Here is a 24,601-nt window from a genome sequence, read left to right as displayed (position 1 = left end):
ACTCCTGGCTGCTTAGCTACCTTCTGCTTTCTCAGACTGCACAAACCATAATTAACACCACCTTCTGTCAGACGCAATCCTCAGCCATCGTCTGTGCGCTGCCTATACACTCCCATGTGCAGAGTATTCTCTTTTACTCTCTCTGTCTCTTCCCCTGAAGCCCTCCCCCATTCTTCTCCCCCATGCCTTTATGTCTCCGTTTGTGCACCGGGAACACTCAGCCAGTCAGCCAGAGACAGGACCCTTAGTTAAATACTAAACCATACACAGGTGGGACGAAAAAACAACAACAGCTTGAGACAGGACACAGATTTACGACGGCTCGAGGCACTCAGCTGAGAATAGTTCTCCACTAGAAAATGAACAAATTACACAGCAGTCACCCTAACACAAATGCACACTCAACAGCAATTTGAGAGATTACAGCTGGGCGGTTTCTCTGTGTAGTCTCCGCAGATGAAAAGTAAAGCCTGAGCACATTATGGATATACCCCCATGAAAGTGTACCTCATCATTTCATCTCAATTTTTCACTTGTCATATTTCATTTATCAGAGCAGCTATCACTGTTGAGACTGCAGAAGCTGCCGTGTTGAAAAGCCAGAGAAGAGCCATTTAATATGGCCAAAGCGCCCATGAGCTGCAAAAACCTAGCAATCACTGCATTTGAATGAAAAACTGTCAAAACACTGAATAGAGCCACTGACAGAACACAGAATCCCGCTCATCACTTAATACAAATCCCATCCCTTGTTGCCTCCCCTCCCGACTTCTGTTTGTCTTACAGGAATCTGACAGCAATAAAGTATGCTCCCTGTACTCTTTCCGGAACAATTCCACTTCCCCACACAAGCCTGAGGAGGGGGCCCGGGAGCGAAGTGACCTGCTGAGCGGATCAGCGTTTGGAACTCCAGAGCGCCGCAAAGGAAGCCTGGCAGACGTAGTGGACACTCTGAAGCAGAAGAAGCTAGAGGAGATGACAAAGACAGAGCAAGACGGTATGACTCCTCATGTGTGTGTGTGTGTGTCCGTGCAAGTGTGTGTGTGTGTGTGTGTATGTATGGGCACAGGAATACTTTACCTTCTTCCCCCTTAAGCGTCCTCGATCTTTCCACATTTTCCTGTTTCTTTAATAGTTTTTCACGCTTGCTGACTGTCTGCCTCTTTTCTCCTGTATCTCTCTCTGTCTCAAACACTCATGCGGGCACACTCAAAGCTGGGAATACTGACGTTACAGTATTTCCAGTTTGTTCTGAACTTCTTCCAACATGACAAAGACTGTGTGGCAGTGCACCTCAGCATAAGTGTGGTCTTCGTCCACGCCAAGGAAAACTCTTTGACTATAAAACTTATAGTGCTGACCTGATGCCAGGAACATTACCTCCTTTTTATTTTGCTACACAAGAACACTTCTCACCATGCACAGTTATTCATCAAAGGTTGCTAACCACAAACAACCCAAGCCCTTCTCAAGGATTTTACCTGTTTCGTGTGCATAATTAATTCAGCTTATTCAGCGCACCGTGAACAGCTGAAAGATTTTTTTGTTGTTGCTGTTGTTGTTTTGTTTCCTAAAAGTAGAGATAGAGGGGGGGAAAAAAGAAATCCCTTTCTGCGATAAGACTGTTGGGTCTCTATCATATCTGCTACCATTTCACCCTGCTTGGCTCTCCCTCCTACAGCCTGCAGTCTATCAAGAGTATGGCGGAAAAACAAATATTTGAAAGAGCTGCTGAAACACATCCCCCTTCTTAATTAGGGCTGTAGTAATATAACTACATCCAATCAAATGTTAAACCCCCTTGGGAATGCATGTGTCTCATTTAGTGTCTGGGGAGCTCTTAGCTTAAGCACTTCATCAGACGAATAAATTAGACCTCTGTTAGCCTAAAAATAATTTGCCACTTCTTTTTTAAGTGTTCGTTCGGCGATCTTTGTATCAGAGCGTCACAGGCCTCTCATCACTTAATCGTTTAGCCACATCCTGATATGAGACTGATTATTTGTGTTGTCATTAGATATTAGAAGTCGGTCCATATTTCACTGAATACAAAAAATCTATATTACAAATTAGACCTGGGTAGGTTTATTAGTTTAATAATTGTTTTTTATTATGATTTAATGGCCACTCGTATTGGCAATTTACCAACACACTGAAAAAAAAGAAGCTCTTAATAAATATCTCAGTTCAGACAGTAAATATACTGTGTTGTCTCGCCCATGTTTTTGGGCCATTTTTACTAAATGCTCTAATGCAGACATAATTTTAGGGATATCCGGTATCCTTGCTGCTACTGATCTACAGATATGGCGAGACATAAAGGAGTTCCCCGAGCAGGACAGCTTCTGGTTAGGACAAAGTTGGTATTGCTATTACTGCTGAGTTTTACCCTAAGGTATAAAAAAATTCATATGTCCTGCTTCTCGTGGAGTTGATTTTCAGGGCAAGACCGTCAGTGCTCTTGGTAGCGACAGCGGGCATTATGGTAATGAGCCCCAGCTGGTGAAGGCTGGTTGTTGCAGTAATTTAAATGGTCAAGTGCAGCTTGTAATCCAGTGCCTTATGTTGGCGCAGGGAGGAGAGGGTGCTTTAGAGTACCATACAGCTGTTTTAATCTCCTGTTAATAATAGTGACTTGGTCCGCCTCATGTGTTGTGTATCCTCACCACCAAAATAAACTCCCTTGTTGGTAGAAATTAGATTCTGAGCTGGAGACACGCAGAATACAAGAGTTTCGGTGTGCTGTCCCCAAGCTGCAAGAATTGTGGGAGACTTTTTTCCTGGAGAGCACTTGAGGAAGCCTCAGTGGTGATGATATGTGATTACTGTAAAATGGGGGAGAGGGACTCTGAGAAACTGCCCAAGGAAAATCTCAGAGAAACCTTTGAGAGATCTTAATCGTATGTCTTTGTTTCTGGTCAGAGACACAGTTGGAAATGAAAAGGGCAGGATTAATGTAGTAGAGAACATGCAAGAATGCCATTTGTTGTCTTAATGATGTTACTAATATACCACAAGCAACAGATGAGCTAAATATGTAGCTTATCTACACATGACAACTGTTGTGTCTAATTCTGCTGCTTTGATGTCTGCCTGGCCGGGGTCACTGAGGTCCTCAGAGACTCCTCACCATCTGGTACCATTCTTCTCTGGCCTTCCTTGTCTAGTCAAGATGGCTCATTGTCGTGATGGACTGAAGATAACTCTAGTAACATCAATTGTAGAGGGACAGCAAATGATCTGCGATACACTTCTCACACTACATTGCTCATAGATGGAAAATAAAACCTATATTTTCTAAAACTTTGCTCTGAAAAGCTTCTTTGCCATTTATTGTTGACAGTCTTCAATAGCTGTTTCTGGTTTCCTGGCTATTGGGTTTTTAAGAGGTATTTTTTCTGTACTGCAAGAACCACAAATGACAGCTGGCTGTTAGCGGCAGCTTTCTCAAAGCCTTAACAAAACCTAAAAATACAGTACATGAATTATTGGGGTAGAAATGAAGGTATACAGACAGCCCCTAAAATAACAGATGGTAATTTTTTGACTTCATCCACTCTATGCATGAAAATAATTTCTTTGTTTTCAAACATACAAATAATAAAAAAAAGAGTCACTGTTCAGTATTAGCTATTATTCCTTCATCCCTTCATCTCTGTATATTTGTACCCTTTCACCCTCTCTATCCTTCCACCTTTACTCTCCATTTCTGGTCCTTAAAGTGCTTTAAGTGCTTGTGACTGTGCTAATGAATGAAAATGTCCTCCCAGCAGCGAGCACTGCATTTAGCTGAATAGTCACCTTTGCTGTAAAAGCTCTATCAGGCCCAGTTGCCAGCAGGGCTAACGATTGTGCCCCATGTTTATTTACTAGGTATTGTAAATGCATTATTTATGGATAAGTCTCCAGACAGCACTTGTCAAGAGTTAAAAATGTCAGTATAAAGTATTAGGGTAAAAAGAAAAATAGCCTTGATTATAAAAACCCAAGGTGACCTTGATTTGATTCACATGCAATTAGAGCAGTTTTATATAATGCACTAAAGTATGAATCAATACTGCGCAAGTCAACACAGAAACTCTTGTGTGTACAGTCTTTATGATCGTCCCCAAGACAAGGACGGGTAATTGGGTTTCAGCATCCCGTTTTACCTTTTAGGGATTTTCCAGGCTCACTATCTACTTGTTGAAACCTTGCCAGTCCATCCAAGACTAATATTAAAACACAAGCAGCTTATTTCCATGTATTAGGGCAGTTAAGAAATATTGTTTTTTATTATATTTTATTTTAAATGAAAGCTGAAAGAAAAATCAATATTCTATATATTTTATTTAAAAAAAAAACCAACCTTTGAGCTTTACTCTGTTTTTACCACTGCTGACTACAAAAGCCATAGTGTTCAGCATCACAATACGCTCGGCTCGGTTCTTAGACTTCTATTCAGTAAACCGTACTGGGAAAAAGGGGTGACCTGAGAATATTTGATAGTGGATAGTTTCACATGTAATCTGCAGCTTTTATCTAAAACATAACAATAACACAAGTGTCAAGACACTGAGATGGACAGATATTCTAAGACTGCAGCCTTTGAAGAACAGTAAGAGTGGATACACTAGGTGCATTAGCAGAACAGCCAACACCTGGAGTCCTTTGACAAAGTCATGGCTAATTAGTTCAGCAAAGGGAAGCCGTACCACCAGCCAAACTGCAACTGCTTTTTATCCTGAGGTGAAAGGAATTAAATATCCTTCTACTAAGAAAAGAGTTCCCCCTACCGAACCTTTGCCGGTGACATAGAGCAGCACAGTGGGGAGTGCCGCTGGAAGGATTGTGTTTGGTCATATGTGCAAACGGTGTGTGGCTCAGTGCCACTACATAGACGTGTCTTCCTCACCTTCTGCCTTTATCACCTCTTCTCTATTTGTAAGTGTAATCCCCCTGGCGAGATTGTGTATTATCACTGTATAATGACTGTGCAGTAGGTTGAGTGTGGGGGGAGCGATCAGCATTGTGTGAGTAGCCCCAGGTCATTATCCTCTATTACAACACGGCGTGTAATGAGATTCAGGGATGGGTGAAAGCTTTGGAAGAGAATAGGATCAGCTCTAAGCCTGTGGTCTGATTAGCACTGATGAACTCTTGACTCTGTTGTAACACTTTCCCCTGTCAGTGTCACAACCTCTTCTGACTCTACATGGAGACTCAACAGCAATTGGCTGCAGATGCTTGACAGCATTAACAGACTCATTTTTTGATTCCCATTTTCTTTAAATGCAGCATTAAAAGAATTTTTAAAGGTTTTCCTTCTTTCGTGTATATCTATAACCTGTAATATACATTATACCGGCAAAAATACACCTCCCCCAAAAAAACAGACTGCTGCACTTTCTCCCCTCCTCTTTTAGTTCCCGCCCTTCTCCCCTCTCGTCTCATCCCAGCTGCCATGTCATCTGGTTCTGCTTTATCCCACCTAATTAATAGGAATCTTTGTTATAATGATCTGAGCATGAGCCTCTGACTCTATGCATATGCAATGAGGGCTGGAAACCCAGTTGCCTTGGTTGCAGATTTTGAGGCATTCTTCACACATAGCTCAACGCTGCCTTTCGTTGCAGCATCAGCTGGACAATATAAAGCTGGGACCCTCTTGGCGTTAGCATACACAGGTTAAGTAACGATTAGCCAAGAATCTGCATCTCCTCTGTATGCCTTATTTCCACCTTCTGCAAAGTTTTTTTTTCACTGTTGTTAAAATAGTTTAACAAATTCTTTTAAGTTGTCTGTTTGATCAAAGGGTCATTACTTGATAGTTGTGTTTATGCTTACATCCAGTACTGTATGTCAGGGGGAGTGCTTCCTGTATATATGTGCGTGTGTGTGTGTGTGTGTGTGTGTGAAAGTGTGTGTGTGTGTCTGCACTCTGTTGGCCTGTGGTGTGGTGCACCAGCTCAGCGGAGCAGTGCTCTGGTCTGTCACTTTTGTTTGAATAGGTAATGTAGCTCTGTTCAGGCTGAGGAGACATGAGCTGGAATCGCTTGTTAGGACACATGATCAAAAGTGGCTCTCTGCTCTCTGCCAATCAACCCTCTTGTCACCCCGTGAAGCAGACGTTAAATAGATTTTTCGGCTGTTTGCCGCGAGCAGCCTGCCAGCCTGACATGTGAACTTTCACAAAAAAGGGTTACCCTGCCCTTCACTCCTCCCTATTCTTACTTTGCCATCTTCTTCCTTCTTCTCTGGTTTCTGTATTTCCTCCCATCCCATCTCCCCACCCCCCATTTTACTCCTCCGTTCTGTCTTTTTTCAGTGTTTTTTTTCCCCTTCTGTCACCCCTATCTGTCCAGAGCACCTCATTCCCTCCTCCTTCTGTAAATTTTGTCTTCAATCCTTTTTTACCCTCCAGTGACAAAGTTGTTCCTCTGCCAGGTTGAGATCAGAGCCCACTGCTAAATGGAGTGGCTTCATGATGGGAATAGGCAGCTCAGAGAGCCTGGTCCACTCCTGAATTATGTATTTACTATCTGTTCCAAAACAGAGCCTTCACATAACACAGGCATATCCCCATAGGGCAACGGAGGCCTGTGCAGGTTTCACTTTACACAAGCTAAGATATAGATTTTGTTGCCCCTTTTAAAACGGGAACCCTTTCTGCTGTCTTGGTCATTCAGATGACAAAACAAGCAGCTGCTTCTTCAATGTGCCATTCTTCGCATTCAAGATCACCTTCCCCAGTTCTCATATTCCGATTAGTCAACAGTAGCAACTGCTGTGAAGCATTCCAGGGGCCATCTTCCCGGGTTTCAGCTGTTGAGCATGTCCCCCTGCACCCATGCAGCACAAAACACCCATTGTGATCCTGGCTTACTGGCTGCACAGGAACCCCTTGATAGGAGGAAACGGGTGTCTCTGAGAGACAAATCGCAGCCAGGGTTGCACAGAGGCTTGCTTGTCCTTATATGCTCATACACCCACACGCTGGCTGTAGGTATGCCTCGTCAATTGCATTTTTAACAAACAGTCTAGAAATGCAATCAGTGACATCACAGCTTCTGCGGTAAAGGTCTGGAAGAATTTGAACAAACGCTTCTTGTTAGATTTATCAGTGTGCTGTGTATGAGTGACGTGGTGATAAAATCAGCTGTAGTTTGTGATGGCCTGAATGTTTTATGCGCCGCAAATGTTTTTGTAATAAAGCAGGGATGCTGATACGTAAGAGGACAGGAGTGATTAAAGGTGCTAAATTTGTCCCGGGATCATGAAGCACACAAGCGGGAGATAAAGGCCAGTTTTGCAGGAAAAGGAACATGATAAGGGTCATATATGTGGCAAACTGGAGGAGGATGGGCTGCGGTAATCAGAAATGGAAAGGACAGGGGCTATTCCTCAGTGGGATGTGGGGCAGAGTGAGAGCGTGTGTACCTTGCAGTGTGTGCACATTTGCGTGCGTCTGCAATTGGGTTACACTGGGAAAACTGTGTGCCAGCTAAGTATCGCTGTCCTAGCTATGGTATTCAGCTCCCAAGCATTCTCCACACATAACTTGACAAAGAATCGGTGTCATCTGACCGAGGATCAAAATAGTGTGAGTGTAACTTACACCCTGGGCACCGACGGCCTCTGTTGCCTGCTAATGATTTCAGAGCACATTTCAGACTTGTTCTGTAAGTCAGAAATACGTCAGCCATCCAGCTAAGAGATCCGCCTTGACACAGCCAAACATGACAACTAGTGTATGTGCAACCTATTAACATATTTGCATTGTTTTCTCCCAGGAAAAAAGCAAACGTGAATTTATTAGATCAAACTTTGACGTGCTGCGTACTGAACAAAGAGATTATTTAATCAGCAGCGATGGAACAATCTTTTCCTCCCACACAATGCTGTTTTCTTTCTCCTTGCTCAATAATATTACACGCACAGGGAGATGTAACGAACATGTCAGAACAAATGAACGGAAATTGTTTTTTATTGCATTACAAAGGGTGTTAATGCACAGTCAGCTGACTAATGTCATCACTTTTTAAAAGTACTTTGCCAGCATGTTATAGTCCGTTTGGCTCCGTACCCCATATTAATAAAAGGGAAAAGATACATATTACTTCTATTGTTGCTGCACATTAAGACACTTAGCTCAATGTACCGAGGGGAAATGAATGGAGACTTTCTAGGAGCTGGAATACTTAACCTTTAGAAGCGCTATGGTAACTTCATGATTTCTCCAACTGGCGGTTTGACTGTACATTTTTTTAGTGTATTTTAATTGTTCATCAGTTGATCGGTGTTGATCAGTTGATCTAATTTTTAAAAAGACCTAGAACGTCAGACTTTTTTTTAAAGGAAAAAAGAGGATTTTTGTGGGGTGCAGGCATCTCTTTTTTTCTCAGAGAGCTTAAAACTTAATCTAAAAATAGTGACCTTTGGTCTTACAGTCCAGTAAGCTGTATCTGTACATCCTGAACTCTGGCATCTTCGTAAACAAAGTTGGTTATGTGATTAAATAAACAACTTTAATTGCTATTTGGGGATAAAAAACCCGAACTGAGAAGTGGAAATTAATAATTCCCTCACTGTGAGTTCAGATCGCCTCCAACAACCATATCCACCACCCGCTGCAGCCACCCATCCCCCCCAAACACATTGTTTGCTTAAAGTAAAATGAGCAAGACACACAAAATGACACATTCACAGTGTGTTGTATTATGTATAAAGTAGTATATTACCCAGAACACTTATATAGAGGTTGCTTCTTTTTGAATATCTTTGAAGTGTTTGAGGAGTACCGTGGTTGTTGTCCACTGTCTGTGCAGTGGCAGACACTTGGTTTCCCTGCAAACTGTAACGCATTCATGTGAATCCCATTAGTCTCTTTTTGTCCTTGTATATTCAGACACCCATTAATTTACAAAATCAACACTGAACCGCCATGATCACAGTACTACACGTGGTCTTCACACATCTATTAATTTAACATAGATGAATAAATGTGAATGTTTTCGGGCATTGATTAGCAGGCAAGTTTATATCTGACAGTTAAATTGCATGGTACCCCCCCAAAAAACTCTCTCCAATGCAAGGTACCCAGTAATTTGATTTTTGTATGAAATTATTATAATTTATTACAGTGTGTGGACCGTAATGATTACCAACATCAAATGGAAATTATAATTTGAAATTTAGTCTACATATTTCTTCTTGTAATGTTCATGTTCCCAAGTGCTGATCCCTTAATCAGCATCGTCTTCGACTCCAAAAGTAAAGTCCACTTTTTCTTTCTAGTAAACCAAACACACTCACACTCAATCACAACTGATTTACTTTTTCCATCTTCCTCCTGTACTCCCTCGCTTTTGTGCCTTTCTGCACTATTGTTATCCTGCTAACAAATAAATGAGCTCATTTTGCAGCAAAGAAATTTTAAGGCATCTTACTTAATAAAAGTATTTTTTTCCTCAAGTCAGAAATTGTGTAAAGAAGGACATTGGATGAATAAATTGTGTTTTATTTTGTTCCATCTTAATAAAACCTCCATTTCACTTTAACCTTGTCTGATTCTTTTACCGTGCCCTATTTGGTCTCTCTTAATTCAATCAAAGCAGCAATTGTTTCTTTATCTGACGAATTTTAGAGTGCATTGTATTGATAGCGGTGCTCAATAGAATCCCTCTGCTGCCTGAATAGAGACTTTAAAGCAAAGGAGCAGAGAGGAGAGGAAATGAAAAGTTCATTTTGCTATTCAAGCATTTAATGGTCCTAGTTCTTAAAAGTGACCTTGTGGGGTAGAAAGCAGAGCAGCACAGCAGCTCCTTCCAGCTGCACACATGGCATCCATCGGGGGCACAATCACGCACAGTCCCAACACCTCAGGCTCGGACATATGTTGAGTTTTATTTCATTCTTCTGACATTAATCCTATTCACCAGCTGTTCTGCCAGCTGCCACTCTCCGGCTTAAGGGGAGATTGCAGTTTTGGGGGCTCTGAGTACTGGTTTATCTTGGCTCCTCATCTCCTCCTCGCGAAGTTTTGATTATTTTTTTTTCCTTGCCCTACTCCTACTTCCAGGTTCCTTGAGTTGCATACTTGCGTGCAATCTTCCTCTCTCTTTTAACTTCTTTGCTGTTGTTTTTCTCCTCTCTAATTTGTGTAAAAAGAAGGAGGTAAGACTACAATTAACTGAATTTTCTGGCCCCTACCCTGTTTAAGTCCTCCAGTTCTTTTGGTAGTGTTTGTTCAGGCTACTGTATGTAAGATTATTCAGAAGCAGCAACGCCACCGGCCTTCTGCACAGCTCTCCTCCGTGTGTATCAGCCACTTCTCCCCTCTTTTGGTCAAGAAAGGCCACGTATTTGTGAAACCTGCTCACCTCACAGTCACCCAACATCATTTCCGTAGGATTAACCCGGACATGGCCTCAGCCTGTACAGTTATGATTATTGACATATTGGGTCTGGCATATTTCACATTTATGTGCATTGTCTGGAAGCATACTCAAGTGTTCTCAATGTCATTTCTGCTGAAGTACGGCCGGGCAGTCTGCGAGCAAGGGCCGCAATGAATTGATCATTGCTCACTGCTCACTTTAATAATTCAAGCCTGATTGCCACAGAGTGCCGCAGTAAAATGGATTGGGAGAGGTCACATGCTGCTCAGCTCAGGAGGTGAAGCCTCTTGGGGATGGTTAATTCATATATGCTTGATAGACACGTGTCCTATTTAGAGAGGTCATTGTGCTGGGTGTGTGTGTACTGTTTCTTAGAATAGGCAGGTCAACTGTGTGGGATTAACACGCTGGTCAGTGGCGATAAAAAAACAGGGGAAAGGGATGAGTTAGTGTCCAAAACTGCAAAGTAGTAACAGCTTTGGTCTGTGGTTGTCAAAGCATTTCAGCCCACATTTAATTTTGAATCATTCACTTGATAACAGGATGACTATGACTGAAGTGCATTCTGTGGGAACTGCTGTATACTAACACTGCTAATCCATTCCCTGAACTCAGCATCTGCAAAGCGTAAAATGCCAAATTATTGAAAGACCTTAAAGTTATCAAATAAAAAGGAAAGAAAAGACAGCGAGAGAGACTAAAAGCTGACTTTTGCATTGCTACAGCTAAGAAGTAGGGAAAACACGATGGAAAGGAAAAAGGACATAAAACACAGGACATATGCTTTCTTTCCCAACCTCGTCTCGGTTACCCTATGTTATATTTATAGCAACTATTTACATGACCAAATAGGATAGTGTAATAGTGACTAACAGAAATGTTCACCAAGTGGAATAATGATTAGGTGTCAGTTAAAGAAAGCCCACCACGAGGTGCAGGTGCTCCACAATACAGCGCCATGTCTCAAGGAGCCGGACCTTTTTATTTACGCATGCCGGCACTCGTAATTACGTATAAAAAGACAGAATTATTCAACAGAACCAACGAGTATTCTGGAAATGGTAGAGGTTATTACAACTGTTGACAACGAGGAAAGGTAATTGCCTGAAAATGAGCGACAACGCAGTGTTGTGCTCAGAATGCACCCCTCCTCCCGATCCCCCCTCCCCAGCCACTCACCACCACCACCCACCACCAGCTCCCTCTTTAGCGTTTGCATTGTGCAGCATCACCCGGGTGTGTAACCTATTGCGTTCCGATTGCTCCCTTGCAATTAGTGCCCTTTTTGTCCTCACTTCAATAACGGCATGATTATGGAGACTTCAGGAGTATTTGCAGCATCCAACAGCTGTTGTCTCAGGGACTACCGGCTGAATGACAAAAACATGTTTTCTCTCTGCATTTCACTTCCCTGGCTGCCTCTTGTAATTATTATGTTTTATTTGGTTTGATGATGGGGTCTTGTTTTTAGTGTGTCTGTGATTAAGATATTCAAAGGATTCCTTGGAGTGTGTCACAGTCATTTTCATTTTTATCAATCTCGACTTTTGATTTGTTTCCCGTGCAGTGCGGAGTGGATGGGAAATTAGACGTTAGCTTATCATTGTCTGACTGAGATTCTGGCAGCTTTATTTCTGAGACAGAATCTATGCCTGAATCAAAGGATTATACTGTGTCTAACACTAAAAGTAGGAATGTAACAAATGTGACAGCCTTTTTTAAGCTGTTTAAATGCTTCCAGTTTTTTTTTCTTTTTTAAGAATTTGCCCAGATATTTTTTGCATGTGCAATCATACGATAAAGTCGACACAATGAAGTAAATCAAATGTGCTAATATCATCATAATCATTTATGGATAATTTATGGCTCTATAATCCTCTGTAAAATAACAGTGATTTGTGTAATTTTCAATCAAAACATTAGTGGATATTCCTCACCCCACTGCTTTATTGGACCTTTGAACTTTATGGGATGCCTAGAAAGCACCAATCATCACTAGGTTACAATTATGGTATAGTTTTATGTGAAATTTACTTTTGACTCACTCTTTTTTTTTTAAACTTGTCAGTTTTGTTTAAGTGAGGATGGATGGATGGATGGATGGATGCATGGATGCATGGATGGACGAATTGATAGGTGGAATTTGACTATAATTGGATTAAGCCAAATTGTATAAAACCTACTCGTTTTCCTCTGTCCATCCACCCCTCACTGCAAATGCTAAATTGTTTCCCTATTTGCCTCACTGTCTCATCCTCTCCATTGTGGGGAGGACATTATTTATACGGTCAGTGTCAGCTGATCATTGATTTGGTAATTACACGTTTCCCCTTGAGGCTGAGACAACTGATATACAAGGCCAATGCTAAAGGGGAGGTCCTCCTAGTTTCTTATCCATGACTTATAGCTAATTTGACCCTCCTAGATAGCCCTCTCTACTCTGCCAACAGCTTTTCAACACAACAAACACTCAAACACAAGTATCATCTTTCTCCCAGGAGAATGGAGCTCACAGAGCAGCTCAAACTGTGGTGGCAGGCAGTTGAAACCTTTTCATTGCTGACAACACAGAGTAATAAAACACCCATCGCTTCATGTTGTAACAAACCATTCTTGTGCTTTGAGGTATCCGTGGTCTTTTGAAACATGACGACGTGTTTTCTTGCATCAAAAACTTTATTATATTCAACTTTTTAGGGATTGTAAAGGATAATATTTAAAAAAACAAAAAAAAACAAAAACTGAGATGGGCTTTTTTTTAACCCAAGCTGTGGTGGAGTACTCACTTTAATATACACAGTGTACTCCATAGCTCCATATTACGGAGCCCCGCAGGGTACATGGGAGAAAAAAAAATTAAGACGGACTTTTGCGAGATCTCGCAAAACTTTTGCGAGATCTCGCAAAACTAACTCGGGATCTTGCAAAACTTTTGCGAGATCTCGAAAAACTAACTCGGGATCTCGCAAAACTTTTGCGAGATCTCACAAAACAAACTCGGGATCTCGCAAAACTTTTAGCCGCATTCTTCGGACGCCAGCCCGAAGCCGACCGGGAGGTCGAGGCACGATGTGCCGGGAAAGCAGTGTTCCTCCCAGCTGTAGTAGGTCTCGACCTCCCGTTAGCTTCGAGCTAATGGGAAGAATGCGGCTAAAAGTTTTGCGAGATCTCGCAAAAGTTTTGCGAGATCCCGAGTTTGTTTTGCGAGATCCCGCAAAAGTTTTGCGAGATCCCGAGTTAGTTTTGCGAGATCTCGCAAAAGTCCGTCTTGATTTTTTTTTCTCCCATGTCCCCTGCGGGGCTCCGTACCATATCATTAATTTTTAAGATCTAGTTTATTGCTGTCCAATTTAATTCCAGTGTGACAGGATCTGATGTGTTTGTGACTGCATTTTTTTAGTCGGTTTGATGTACCACTTGGTAACTTGACTTTTTCTGTCTACAGCAGCAATAAAAAGATTAATTAGCAAAAATTTTCTTCTGTCTTCTCTTTTTCCAAATCTGAGAAAAAACAAAACAAATTTGGGATTGGTCTCTTTTTCCTTAAAAGAGTGGAGAAAGTGCTGAAAGAGAGGTCGAAATACGTCAGGGAAAGACAGACAAATAGCAGGAATATCAGTATTTTTCTTCAAGACTGTCAGGGAGTCAGTCGGTATCAGGACAGATAGTAGTAACCTGTCTTTTAGCTTCTGTGGTTTATACTGAACATGATATTCTGGCACCACTGACTGCCAGGTGCTGAAAGCTTTGTTTATGTCACATATCATCCTAGAAACATTCTTCTGTTAAGATTTATGGGGATCATTAAGGTTTGTTTTTAATACAGTTTAAAAAAATGTAGCCTAATCTATCCCAATCATCGCAGCTCTGTGTGTCTCAATCCCTGTGCCTGTTCAGCCACATCAATAAGATCACACAATGCTTGCATAGAAGAGCTGTATAGTAGAGATGACACCCCTGATAGGAGCTAAACATATTGAATTTGGCAGTGTTAATGACTATTCGCTTTCTTCTGCGTGCCATTTTGGCAAAATAAAATTGGGAAAGAGTTCAGGGCATTTTTCCAGCTATATAGCACCAGCCCCAGACAATGAGACCCAGACAGGCTTAGTAGTCAAGAAACCATTCCCCTCTCACTGGGAACACATCTTGGACACACACACTCCAGTAGTTTTGTCTTGTATGTTGCTATCTGTGCTAGCTGCAGAGCGGTGGGGGCCTGTGCCAAGGGTCCATAGGGACCACTGGAATCGCTGGGGCTGGAGGAAGTTGGTCTGGGTCCAGTGGGGCGATCTGGGCTTGGTGACAAGCCAAGCTGTCTACTGCAGGGACGCTGGGAAAATGTAAATAAGAGCCTGATAAGGGCTATTGTTTTCATTCCATTCTCATCCCAGCTGAATGGCCTGCTCCCCAGCCACAGAGCATTTTATCTCAAGAGGGGGAGAGAAAAAATGGATGGGGTGGGGGTGGGTGAGAGATTTAAGAGCCCCCATAGGAAAATAAAAATAAACTCGCTGGACTCTTCTCTTGTTTAAGCTAATTCCCTAGTATGTTATGTCCTACTTTGAAAGGACAAGAGCAGCAAAGTCTTCCAAACACGAAAAACTTCACAAGTTTACCACTTTTCCTTTCTGAGTATGTATTTAAAAAAAGCAATCAGGAGTTAAGCGTGAATCTTGTATTACAAATAATCTGTTATTTTATGGTGAATACACTGTGTATCAATTTTGACACCCTGTCATAAGCTGACAGTAATTAGTATGTTGATGGTAACCAGTGTTTTCATTGGCATTTATAATTTCTCCTGGGAAAACAGAAAGACATTTTAGAAACTGAAGTAGCATTCCTCGGATTAATCTAAATTCTTCAGGAAAATAGGCCGTGGACGGGTGCTTTGAAAAAAGCCAGACATCTGACTCATTTACTGCTTTCCTCGAGCACGCCTGCGCAAAAAGTTTTTCTTCTTTTACCAAATCCATTTTTGGTTGCCTGTTTTGTTCACACTTTGAACACTGAAAGGTGTTTGAGAGTTATTTTATGGACTAATCCAGGTCATTATTCACCTTTCCCAGGTGGAAGGTAGGGAGGACAGCAGTGCATTCCAGCTGTAGTTTCTCCTGTTGGAGGACTTGGCAGGTCGTGTCTGGCCCGGCAGAGGGGATAGAGAAGTAAGGGAGCGGCAGCTCTCCTGGGAGGGAGGTGGAAGGGAGGGGGAGGACTGGAGTAGAATGGAAGCTGGCACCACATTATCTCCAACTGTTGGTGCATTCCTTAATGATCAAGTGCTGGAGAAGCATCTGTGATGAAAGTGAGTGTGTTTGTGTGTGTGTGTGTGTGAGAGAGAAAGAGAGCGAGAGAGCATATGTTTGCTTATTAGCATATGTTCGACGTGTTTGTTTAATTCCCCTTTTTACCATTTTTTGAAATATGTCTGTGCTTCAGGGGGAAAATGTCAAGCGCTGGTGTTGCTGTGTCTGACAGGAGATTATGATTTGAAGGGAGTTTGTTGTTCTGGGAGAGGAAGCCCTCTCACCCAGGGGTGAGAAGCAGGGAAGAAAAGCTGAGCTCCGCTACTCCCCCTGCCCTTAACACCCTGTTTTAAGATCTGTGATCTTTGTGCCACGCAGGGAGTTAACACACACAAGCACACACAAAACACATAGGCTTTTCTGACTCCCTCTCTTAGGGTCAAGGGCACAAACTGTGAGTTGGGAATTGGAAAGTCAATAAAGCAGAAGTAATGTTATAATGACCCCGAGCTGAAGATGTCCTGTCGACCCCCATCACATTGGAGGAAGTGGCCAATCAAACAAAATGGTGACTCTGCTTGATCTCGCTGAAAGCCACCCTTAAACAAGGCCACAACAACTACTGACCCCCTGTTACTCCCAGATCCTCTGAACTCAGTGTGTTTGTCAGAAGGAGCAACAGTGTTTGGTTTGTGGAAGCGGGCGAGAGATGATACAGAAGGATAAAAGGAAGCAACATTTGTATACATCCTCAACTGTATAAATCTCCTCTGATCCCAAGGATGATAGTGGTAAAACTGGAAGAATCCAGATGTTTCACGTGACAGGGCTTTCTCAGTCTTCACTCCTCCTCCGTTGCATTATGTAAAACAAAAAACCATAAATTCTGCCCGTGTGTTGCCAGAAGTATGTTTGTGAATGATCCACTGTTATATGCTTGTAAGACTATTCATTATGGAGTTCCGCAGCTTTGCAGCTTTAAATGTTGCTCCATATTAATTATACAATTTGCAAAAATCTATCTATAAATGCAATCTCTATAAAACTTATTTTAATTATAAGTCAGTAAAATTTATTTTCATATTTCACTCAAAATACTCAAAGAATTGCACCGAGGCTGCGACTTTAAAAGGCATAATTCAATAGGACTGGATGTGTTGCTCTGGTTCAGATTAGAGGCAGGCTCAGAGTGGAGGGTTGCTCTACTGTTGTTTGATGGGAACAGGCTGAACCCGAAGCACCGCAGAGATGGTGGAGGCCTAGGTCAGCCAGCCCAGTATGTTCTTTATCAGCTACACCAGCGACAGCATGGCAGATTGCAGCCATTCCTTCTCTGATTCATTGTCTGCTGGACAAATGTTAATTGTTTTCATCATTGGCAGCTATGTGAACGTTTGGACGTACCCAGTCTAACTCTTTGCCTCCCGTTTAATGTGTGTCTCTGCCCTTATGGTAGTCCCACAATGCCTGCTTCCCTTCTCACTCCACCCCTAGCTCATCTCTCAGCTGTCGGACGGAGTCTCTTTTTAATGTTTCCCGCGCAATGCCATCAAATAAAACACCTCTCTTTCGTCTGATTCACCATCTTTTCATTTAAGTATATGGATTTATGACATCTACAAAATTATGAAAAGCGAAACTATATACTTTGCACAATATTACATACATAAAAACGTCAAATATTACAAATGGCTTTAAATTTCCCTTCTAATTTTTCTTTTTTTAGAATCCTCGTGCATGGAGAAACTTCTTTCTAAAGACTGGAAAGAGAAGATGGAGAGGCTCAACACAAGTGAACTGCTGGCAGAAGTAAAAGGTATGAATAGAAGTACCCCGTGAGTTCCTCATTCCTATCAGACTTACATAGTATATGTGCTGTTTAATATCAGAAAAAGCCTTGTACTTTGAAATGAAACAAAGGCCTTTGGCTGCCCTCCTCATTCATTTCTCTCCTCCCTTATCTTTTGTTGGAATGCCCAACTCTGTCCAAAGTGCTTTTCTTCAAAATTCCAGCCCATTTAGCCTCAGTCGAAGGCTCTCTTTGCTTGTCAGCAGTTTATTGTTGTTGTCCCTTCAGACGGCCCTGAGCCTCGCTGCTCTGCTCTGGCACATGCGGTGCGTTCATGCTGCTCTGGTAATTGTTGAACCCAAAGTGTGCTTGATGTAAACAGACCACGGCTGAGCTGAAAGGGGAGAAGCGGCTTGGAGAGGAGAGGGTGCGGAGACGCGCAGAGTCGTCTCCTCGGTGAGCTTGCGTTTGAGTGGAATGCCTTGACGCTGACAGTGAACGCCCCGTGCAGCCTATCGAGAGCACCACAGCAAAGAGCAACTCAGCACTCCCCCAAAATCTCTGTTTATGACAGCGTGAAGGTGGGCTGAGGATGGGCAGGGCAGCTGCTCAGTCCTTAGCACTGACTGTTACAGCGAGCTGCTGTGTTTATACAGCACAGGGAAGCACAATACCAGCTGGCTGCTGACACTGGGCTGCCAGTGGCTCCCAGTAAATCCCTTCAACTAAGAACTTCTAGCGGCTTGCTTTAATTTCTTGGAAACCCTTTAGATAATATTATATCAGTGCACCTAGCGTTTTAATTAACATTTCATGGAAACAATTCACAAACAAGGGGGCCGTAGTTTATTAAGGTACAGGTTATATTGATAATTTGCTTAATTGTTTCTTTTCATAAAACATAAATGGGAAATATCAGAAGCGTTCAACTTTAATGATTAATTTAAATTTCTCCACCTGCACAGAAAGGTTAAAAAAAGCAGATGAATGTTCTAATAAGTATATTCATTAGCAATAACCTTAATGAAGTGATGGATAAATCGTTGCTTGCTAAACTCGATTCATTGTACCTGTGCTAGTACACTGTGTGTCAGTGGAGATCAAAGTGCATGGGGTAAAATGTTTAAAATGATTTAGCCTTTTGAAAGCTGGTCTGTTAAATTACAGGCAGGGCATTTTTTCTGTTTGATGAATGGGAAAAGGAAGGTTACTTGGTGGTCTGTAAACAGGTAGGGAGCCTGATAATAAACATTATGGCCTCTGTCTGTTGATGAGTTATGGAGACAGTCTTTACACCACAGTTACAAATATAAATGCTTCTCCTATCACAGAGGCAGCCTTAGATTTTTAATTAGCATGCCATTTCATATGACTGTAGACATTTCAAAGGGCTGCTTTGTGCTCACCCTTACAAATGTCTCTCTCTCTGCGTTTGATGTCTGCCTGATGTAAATACGGGCAATTAAAAAGAGGCCCAGGGTTGGAGATGCACAAGGTCCACCTAATTAAAACACAAACAAAGGTACCAAGCAGAAAACACCTTATGATTAAGATCTAAAGTGTTATGATGAATCAGAGGTCCCATTAATTGTTAGGTTAAAATCAGTACAAAAGGCAAACATATCTGTAGGTTATAAATGAATGAAAGGTTGCGGAGAAAAAAAGCTTTACATGCAGATAAAGGCTACAGTACCTAGTAGCAGAGTGGCCTTGCATATTCTGTGCAGATCGCTTACTTATTCCTCCGCAAATTATACCAAACGCCTTGTAGGCTCTCTTTTGACATTGTTCCATTGGAGCCTTGAAAGAGAAGCCATTGTTATTGCAGAGGCAAGTGGTGGAATCTGACTGGTGAGGAAATGATTTTGTCTTGTTCTTAGGAAAGAGATAAAAAAAACAATAGGTGTGAGAGAATTTGACCTGAGGCTTTGCCCGTGAAAATAAAGACATTCTTTTGCAGCAGTTGTGTTCAAACATGCCCCGAATACTTTATCCTTTTGAGCCGAACACGCATGTACAGTCAACAAACAAAACAACTGCATCAACAACATCAGAGATTTTTCTTTTCAAGGTCCGCAAACCCAACCAACCATTTTCCCCTTACAAATGACAGATGTATAATTACAGCCTATTGTAATGCGCGTGTTTCATACATATTGTGCTGTTTTGAGGTAAAGGCATGTTTTCTAGTGTTTTAGTGTAAGTCGAAAGTGGCGTAATCCAGTGGAGGCAATGTGCTTAACCCAGACATACAGAGGGGTGTTATTAAGGGTTAATGATTTCAAATCTCCATCTGGCTTTTCTTGTACGCCGTCAGGGCTTAGCATCAGCACGGGGAGGCGAAAAGGAGAGCTTGTGAAGGAGCATTAGTGGCGGATTTCTTTTCACCAGTCAATTCCAGGGCTAACTGTTTGTTTTCATACCTGAGCTTAGCTGTCAATCTGCAGGAACGATGAAATCTCCTGAACAAAACCACAGAGCAAGAAAGGGAGGCTAGCTGGAAAGGCTCCAAACCACACAAAGTAACAGATAATAAGAGGCAAGGTGGAAAGAGTGCACAAGAAAGAAGTACACAGATAAAAAGATTTCAGCTGAGGAAACTTGGACAGTTGACATTTATAATTATATATCTCAGAGAGATCTGTTATATGATCACAAGTGACTGATAATAACCATTCATTATGCACATATATACATACACATATATGCTTATATGTCTTTTGGCTTGCTCTGTGCAGGGTCTTTGAGCTTCATACTCAACAGAGCTATTTAAGTTTCCCTGCTGAGTGGTAGTTTACTGGCCCCCCGATGGGGGCATAAGAAAAAAAAAAAGAAGAGAAAAAAGAAGAAGCACACACACAAACTGCTCAAGCATTTACTCAAACTGGAGGAAAATATGTAGTTACTAAATTGGAACACAAGCTGTATTCATTCCGCTGGAATCTGCTAAAAAAGAAAGACAGAAAAAAGCTTAACGCTGTACACTAGCGTTGAAATGGCAGCTTGAATTCTGAAGCAGAAAAATCAGGGCTCTTGCACTGTCACAATCAATTTGAGAATGGTGTCTACGTGACAGTGGTCGGGTGCAAACATACAGTCCTGTGGCAGGCAGATAAGTGGAAGCTCTTTAGGAGGAGAACAGAGGGCAGGGCAGGAGGCAGCTGAGACTGATTTGATGCTGGCCCTACCTGTGCTGGCTATACTCCTGCACAAGCAGAAAGGGGTCCACAGTGAGAGCACAGAGCCCAGATTGTTTAGTACTGTGGGTTTGTTGCAAAACATGTTTGTGCACTTTAAAAAAAATGTCTTAATGACCTCTATAAAGTGCGGTTTTGATACTACTGGACACAACTGCATATTTGTGCAACATTCCCCATCAAAAGTGAGCTTATGTAGCATTAGAAAGGAGAAGGAAGACATTAATTTTGAGGGTATTTCAAAAGGTTTGTGTATTTTATATAATATGTCTATTACACCCAACATACAAACCGTTCACACAAATAGCACAAAACGTTATCTGTCCAGTTGCTCCAGTCAAAAATGCCTCAGTTAGCATTTTCTCCACAACACTTCAGTCAACTGTTTGCCCTGTGCACTCAGGTGAAATATGAGCCACAGTAAATCATTATTCCTGAGGCCACATTTGCCAGATGAATGCATGTGAGTGTTGGACTGTGTGTTTTTCTCCTCTAATGAATTGAGGAATTTAGCTTGTGGCAATGGAAGGTAAAAAAGGAAGCGCTGTGCTCGTGTGTGTGTAGTGTATGTTTGTATATACAGGTACAAAAATCTCTGTGTTTTCAATTACATATTTTCCAGTGGTTTGTTCAAGTTGAGTCATTTAACAGTATATCGTTTTATTAATCTTCCTTTCAGTCAGAGAGAATGTAAACCATTGAGAGAGCTGACAAAAACATATCTATGTCATTTTTAAAGGAGCCTCCCCTAAAATATTCATTAGTTTTTCCTGGGCAAAGCAAATTGGATTTTCACAAGCATGTAAAGCCGAACGGCTAAGTTATATGAGGATGTAAGAGAATGCGAATACACCCTTCAGATTTAAAAAGATGCGTATAACAACCAAATTTTAGGAAGGCATAAAAATGGCTAAGACAGGTTTTTGAAATTGTGTTTAAAGTAAAAAAAGTCACATTTTTATAGGCTCCATAAGAAAGTGTTATTTTTAGCTTAATTTCATTTATGGGTAATGCTATCGAGTGCATCAAGTCACTTTCCAGGATTATTTTTGATTCTTTTTTTTTTCTTTTTTTTTATTATGGAAAGAACATCGGTAATTACACAGGTGTTATTTTGTACTTGTGATTTGGCATTTAAGTATAAAATCAGGCTGGAGTTGGGGACTATCTCAAATCTTCCTTTTATCCTTCTTTGCATGTGCACCAAGCAAGCACTATGGCCTTTTATGTTCAATTTTATGCATTTTGATCTAGTCTATCACCAGTACACTGTTCTGCTTTCGAAAATGTAATGTAACAAATGTGTAAAATTAGCAGTAAAACACTAAAATGTCATTCTAGCCTGAAATGTGATGACTTTTGATGAAAAGTTTAAACGTTTTAAATTGCACGGAGGCTACAAATTTGTGCACATTTGGGCTGTTCTGGATCGAATTTGACTGAAAGGGTGAGAAAGTAAAATGGCACAGGAGCGATCATATGTGGTGCACATAAGGAACAGAGCGCACACAAAGGTCAGAGGGTGTTTTTTTTTCTTTACATAGAGACCTGCTGCACCTGAAAGGTAACAAAATAATCTCAAAATAAATAAAGTAGAATGCATTTGTTCTACACAAACTGAGAAAGACAGAAATCAAAAGATCAGTGAAACGTGCAACTCCCCCCCCCCCCCCCCCCCCCCCCCAAACAGGGCTTTCTACCTCTGTTTTGAATGCATATGCTAAGTTCCAATAGGCAGTGTTTAAGTGTTAATGAATGCTGAATTAATTATACTAATTATACATTAGATTATTGATTATAAATTGTAGTTATGGTTTTTTTTTTAAGCTTTAGCAATGTGAAGAGTGTTTAATGGCAGTAATGGTTATACATGTGCGTACAATAAAACTTAGCAGTTCCAGTTTTACATTTTCACTTTCAGTAAAATATATTGGAAAAATCCACTTTCCATGCTCTCTGAAGGCATTAATTGTCGATATATATTAATATCATCTATGCATTCTAAATAGATCTGTAGTTCAGACCTGTTGGCTCGCCCATGCTGCAATGGCACGAATGGCAGTGCAATGGCATTGGTAAATTCTAAAATAAACATTTATGATCCCTGGTTAGATCTGCTGGCTAGATTTGTATTAAAAGCCTAAGAACGCAGCAGGTGCTCTGACCTGTTATATGCTTTGTGAATATGTGTTCTGGGCTCATCTGTCTTTGCTTCCTGTTATCCCTGCTGTTTCAGTCTATCACTTGTGATCTGATAAAAAACCCAGACAAAACACTGGTATTGTTGATACACTTATCCATCAAAGACAGCAGACGGAAAGTCTTTCGAAAGATCTCATTTTGCGCAGTTCAAGGAAACAAGTAGATTCTGCTTTAATTATCAGTTGTATAGGTAAGACGGATGAATAAACGCTCTGTGAAAAGAATGAGATAACATCTAACTCCTAATTCCCTTCCAAGGATTTGTTGACAGTAAGTCATTGCCTTGATCACTGTTTCATATGCTTTAAGTGCTATGTATTAGAAAGACCTTGAAAATTGTGCATTCTTTTTATATTTTAAGGTCACGGGGGTCAGACCTATCATTATAAAGGCCATAAGAGATGAAATGAAGGCTCAGAGACAATCTTTGTTTTTATGTAATGATCTTTGCTACATGCTGCCTTACACAACATCTTGTTGCCAGGATCTGTGGTTTGCTGCACAGTCTTATAGATTCAAAGAACGTTGCATTCAGTTACTGAAAGAACACAAATAAAGTTGCTGCGTTGAAATTTTTTTTTTTTCTCCAGGGAGAATTTAAGGGTCACCGGCATTTCCCGCGGATTAATATGCTCAGGTTGAGCCTCTATCTTGGCTTTGATGAAGTACCTTGTCCAGTGTCATGGATAGACAGTTAAGTGCTGGAGCTTTTACATTAGCATAATTATACTGAAGAGTGAAGCTTCCTCTATCATCAAAATGTTAGCCTCTATCACTGTTCACCATGAACAGCAGAACCTCAGTAGATGAAGAGTACTTTTATTAATAAGCTCTTCATATGCCAATCAGAATATTTATGTTTAAAAGATGGTGCTGAGACACTTAAATGATTCTGATGCAGTCGCATCAACATTCAAATATACTATATGCAAAAACATAGGTGGCACGTGCAAAATACTATAATACACTTATTATATTCAGACTACTGCAAATTTTAGAGAACATTTGAGTTTTTCATTGTAAAGAAGCCGATATATTCATCCTTATCATATAGGTAAGCTTAGTGGCTGAGGGGCATTTGCTGCCAGTGGATGACGTACTTGTAAGTCATTGCTTATGCTTGTTAATGCGGTTTTATTGGCAAGATTAACGGCTTTTATATCATAGCAGAGGCAGCAAGCCAGGTAAAACAGCTGTTGCTCATATTGTCTTGGTTGTAGGACACGGAGACACATTAACACCATATTAAACACACACAGCCTTGTAGCACTGCTGGACAAGTGCACATACTATTTAAAAGCAAAGGGATACTATAAAACTAGTTCCCGTTACTCTGGCTTTTCTGCCAGTTTTCAACCTAACACATTTTTTTTTTAACAAAGGATAAAATGTTTCAGTTGTATTAAATAACACAAAAGAAAATTTGATTGGAAAAAAACATTGTTAGGTATTGGTAAAAGGACTGTGGACATCCTTTTTTTTCCCTTAAAAATACTAAAGCGCGCACCAATAGATGTCGTCTGCTGCTACTGAGTTAGCTCTTTGTGTTTTCCGCAGAAAGAATGGACAAAGGGTCAGATGACCACAGAGGTCACACACGTGCATTTACTCAGAGACATGTACCTTTTATTGATTGGAGGCACGTGCAACACACATCGGTGCACGCTCGCGTCTACATTCACACGCGCTTTAGGAGAGCGCAGAGTGAGAGAGCGTCTCAGCATGCAAGGCATTCAAGCTATGTGCGGTCTGTGTGCGGATACAGCTTGGTACAATCGTACCATT

The 24,601-nt window shown here is 41.2% G+C and overlaps 1 protein-coding gene across 9 annotated transcripts in view; it reads left to right on the top strand.

Moving 5' to 3' along the window:
- The window catches only part of sox6 (SRY-box transcription factor 6), a 132,717-nt gene that overhangs the window by 50,052 nt on the left and 58,064 nt on the right, over positions 1-24,601 (top strand). For all 9 annotated transcript variants that reach the window (XM_085269939.1, XM_085269946.1, XM_085269975.1 and 6 more), the window contains 2 exons: positions 787-997; positions 17,355-17,444. In XM_085269939.1, the coding sequence (XP_085126065.1) occupies positions 787-997; positions 17,355-17,444 (301 nt within the window). The remainder of the gene's footprint in view (positions 1-786; positions 998-17,354; positions 17,445-24,601) is intronic.

This window comes from Mchenga conophoros, linkage group LG1, assembly GCF_057382185.1.
Source record: "Mchenga conophoros isolate Kocher_MC1m ecotype Shallow Benthic linkage group LG1, M_conophoros_male_GT1.1, whole genome shotgun sequence".
Taxonomy (NCBI): Eukaryota; Metazoa; Chordata; class Actinopteri; order Cichliformes; family Cichlidae; genus Mchenga; species Mchenga conophoros.
This window is presented reverse-complemented; position numbering and strand designations above follow the sequence as displayed.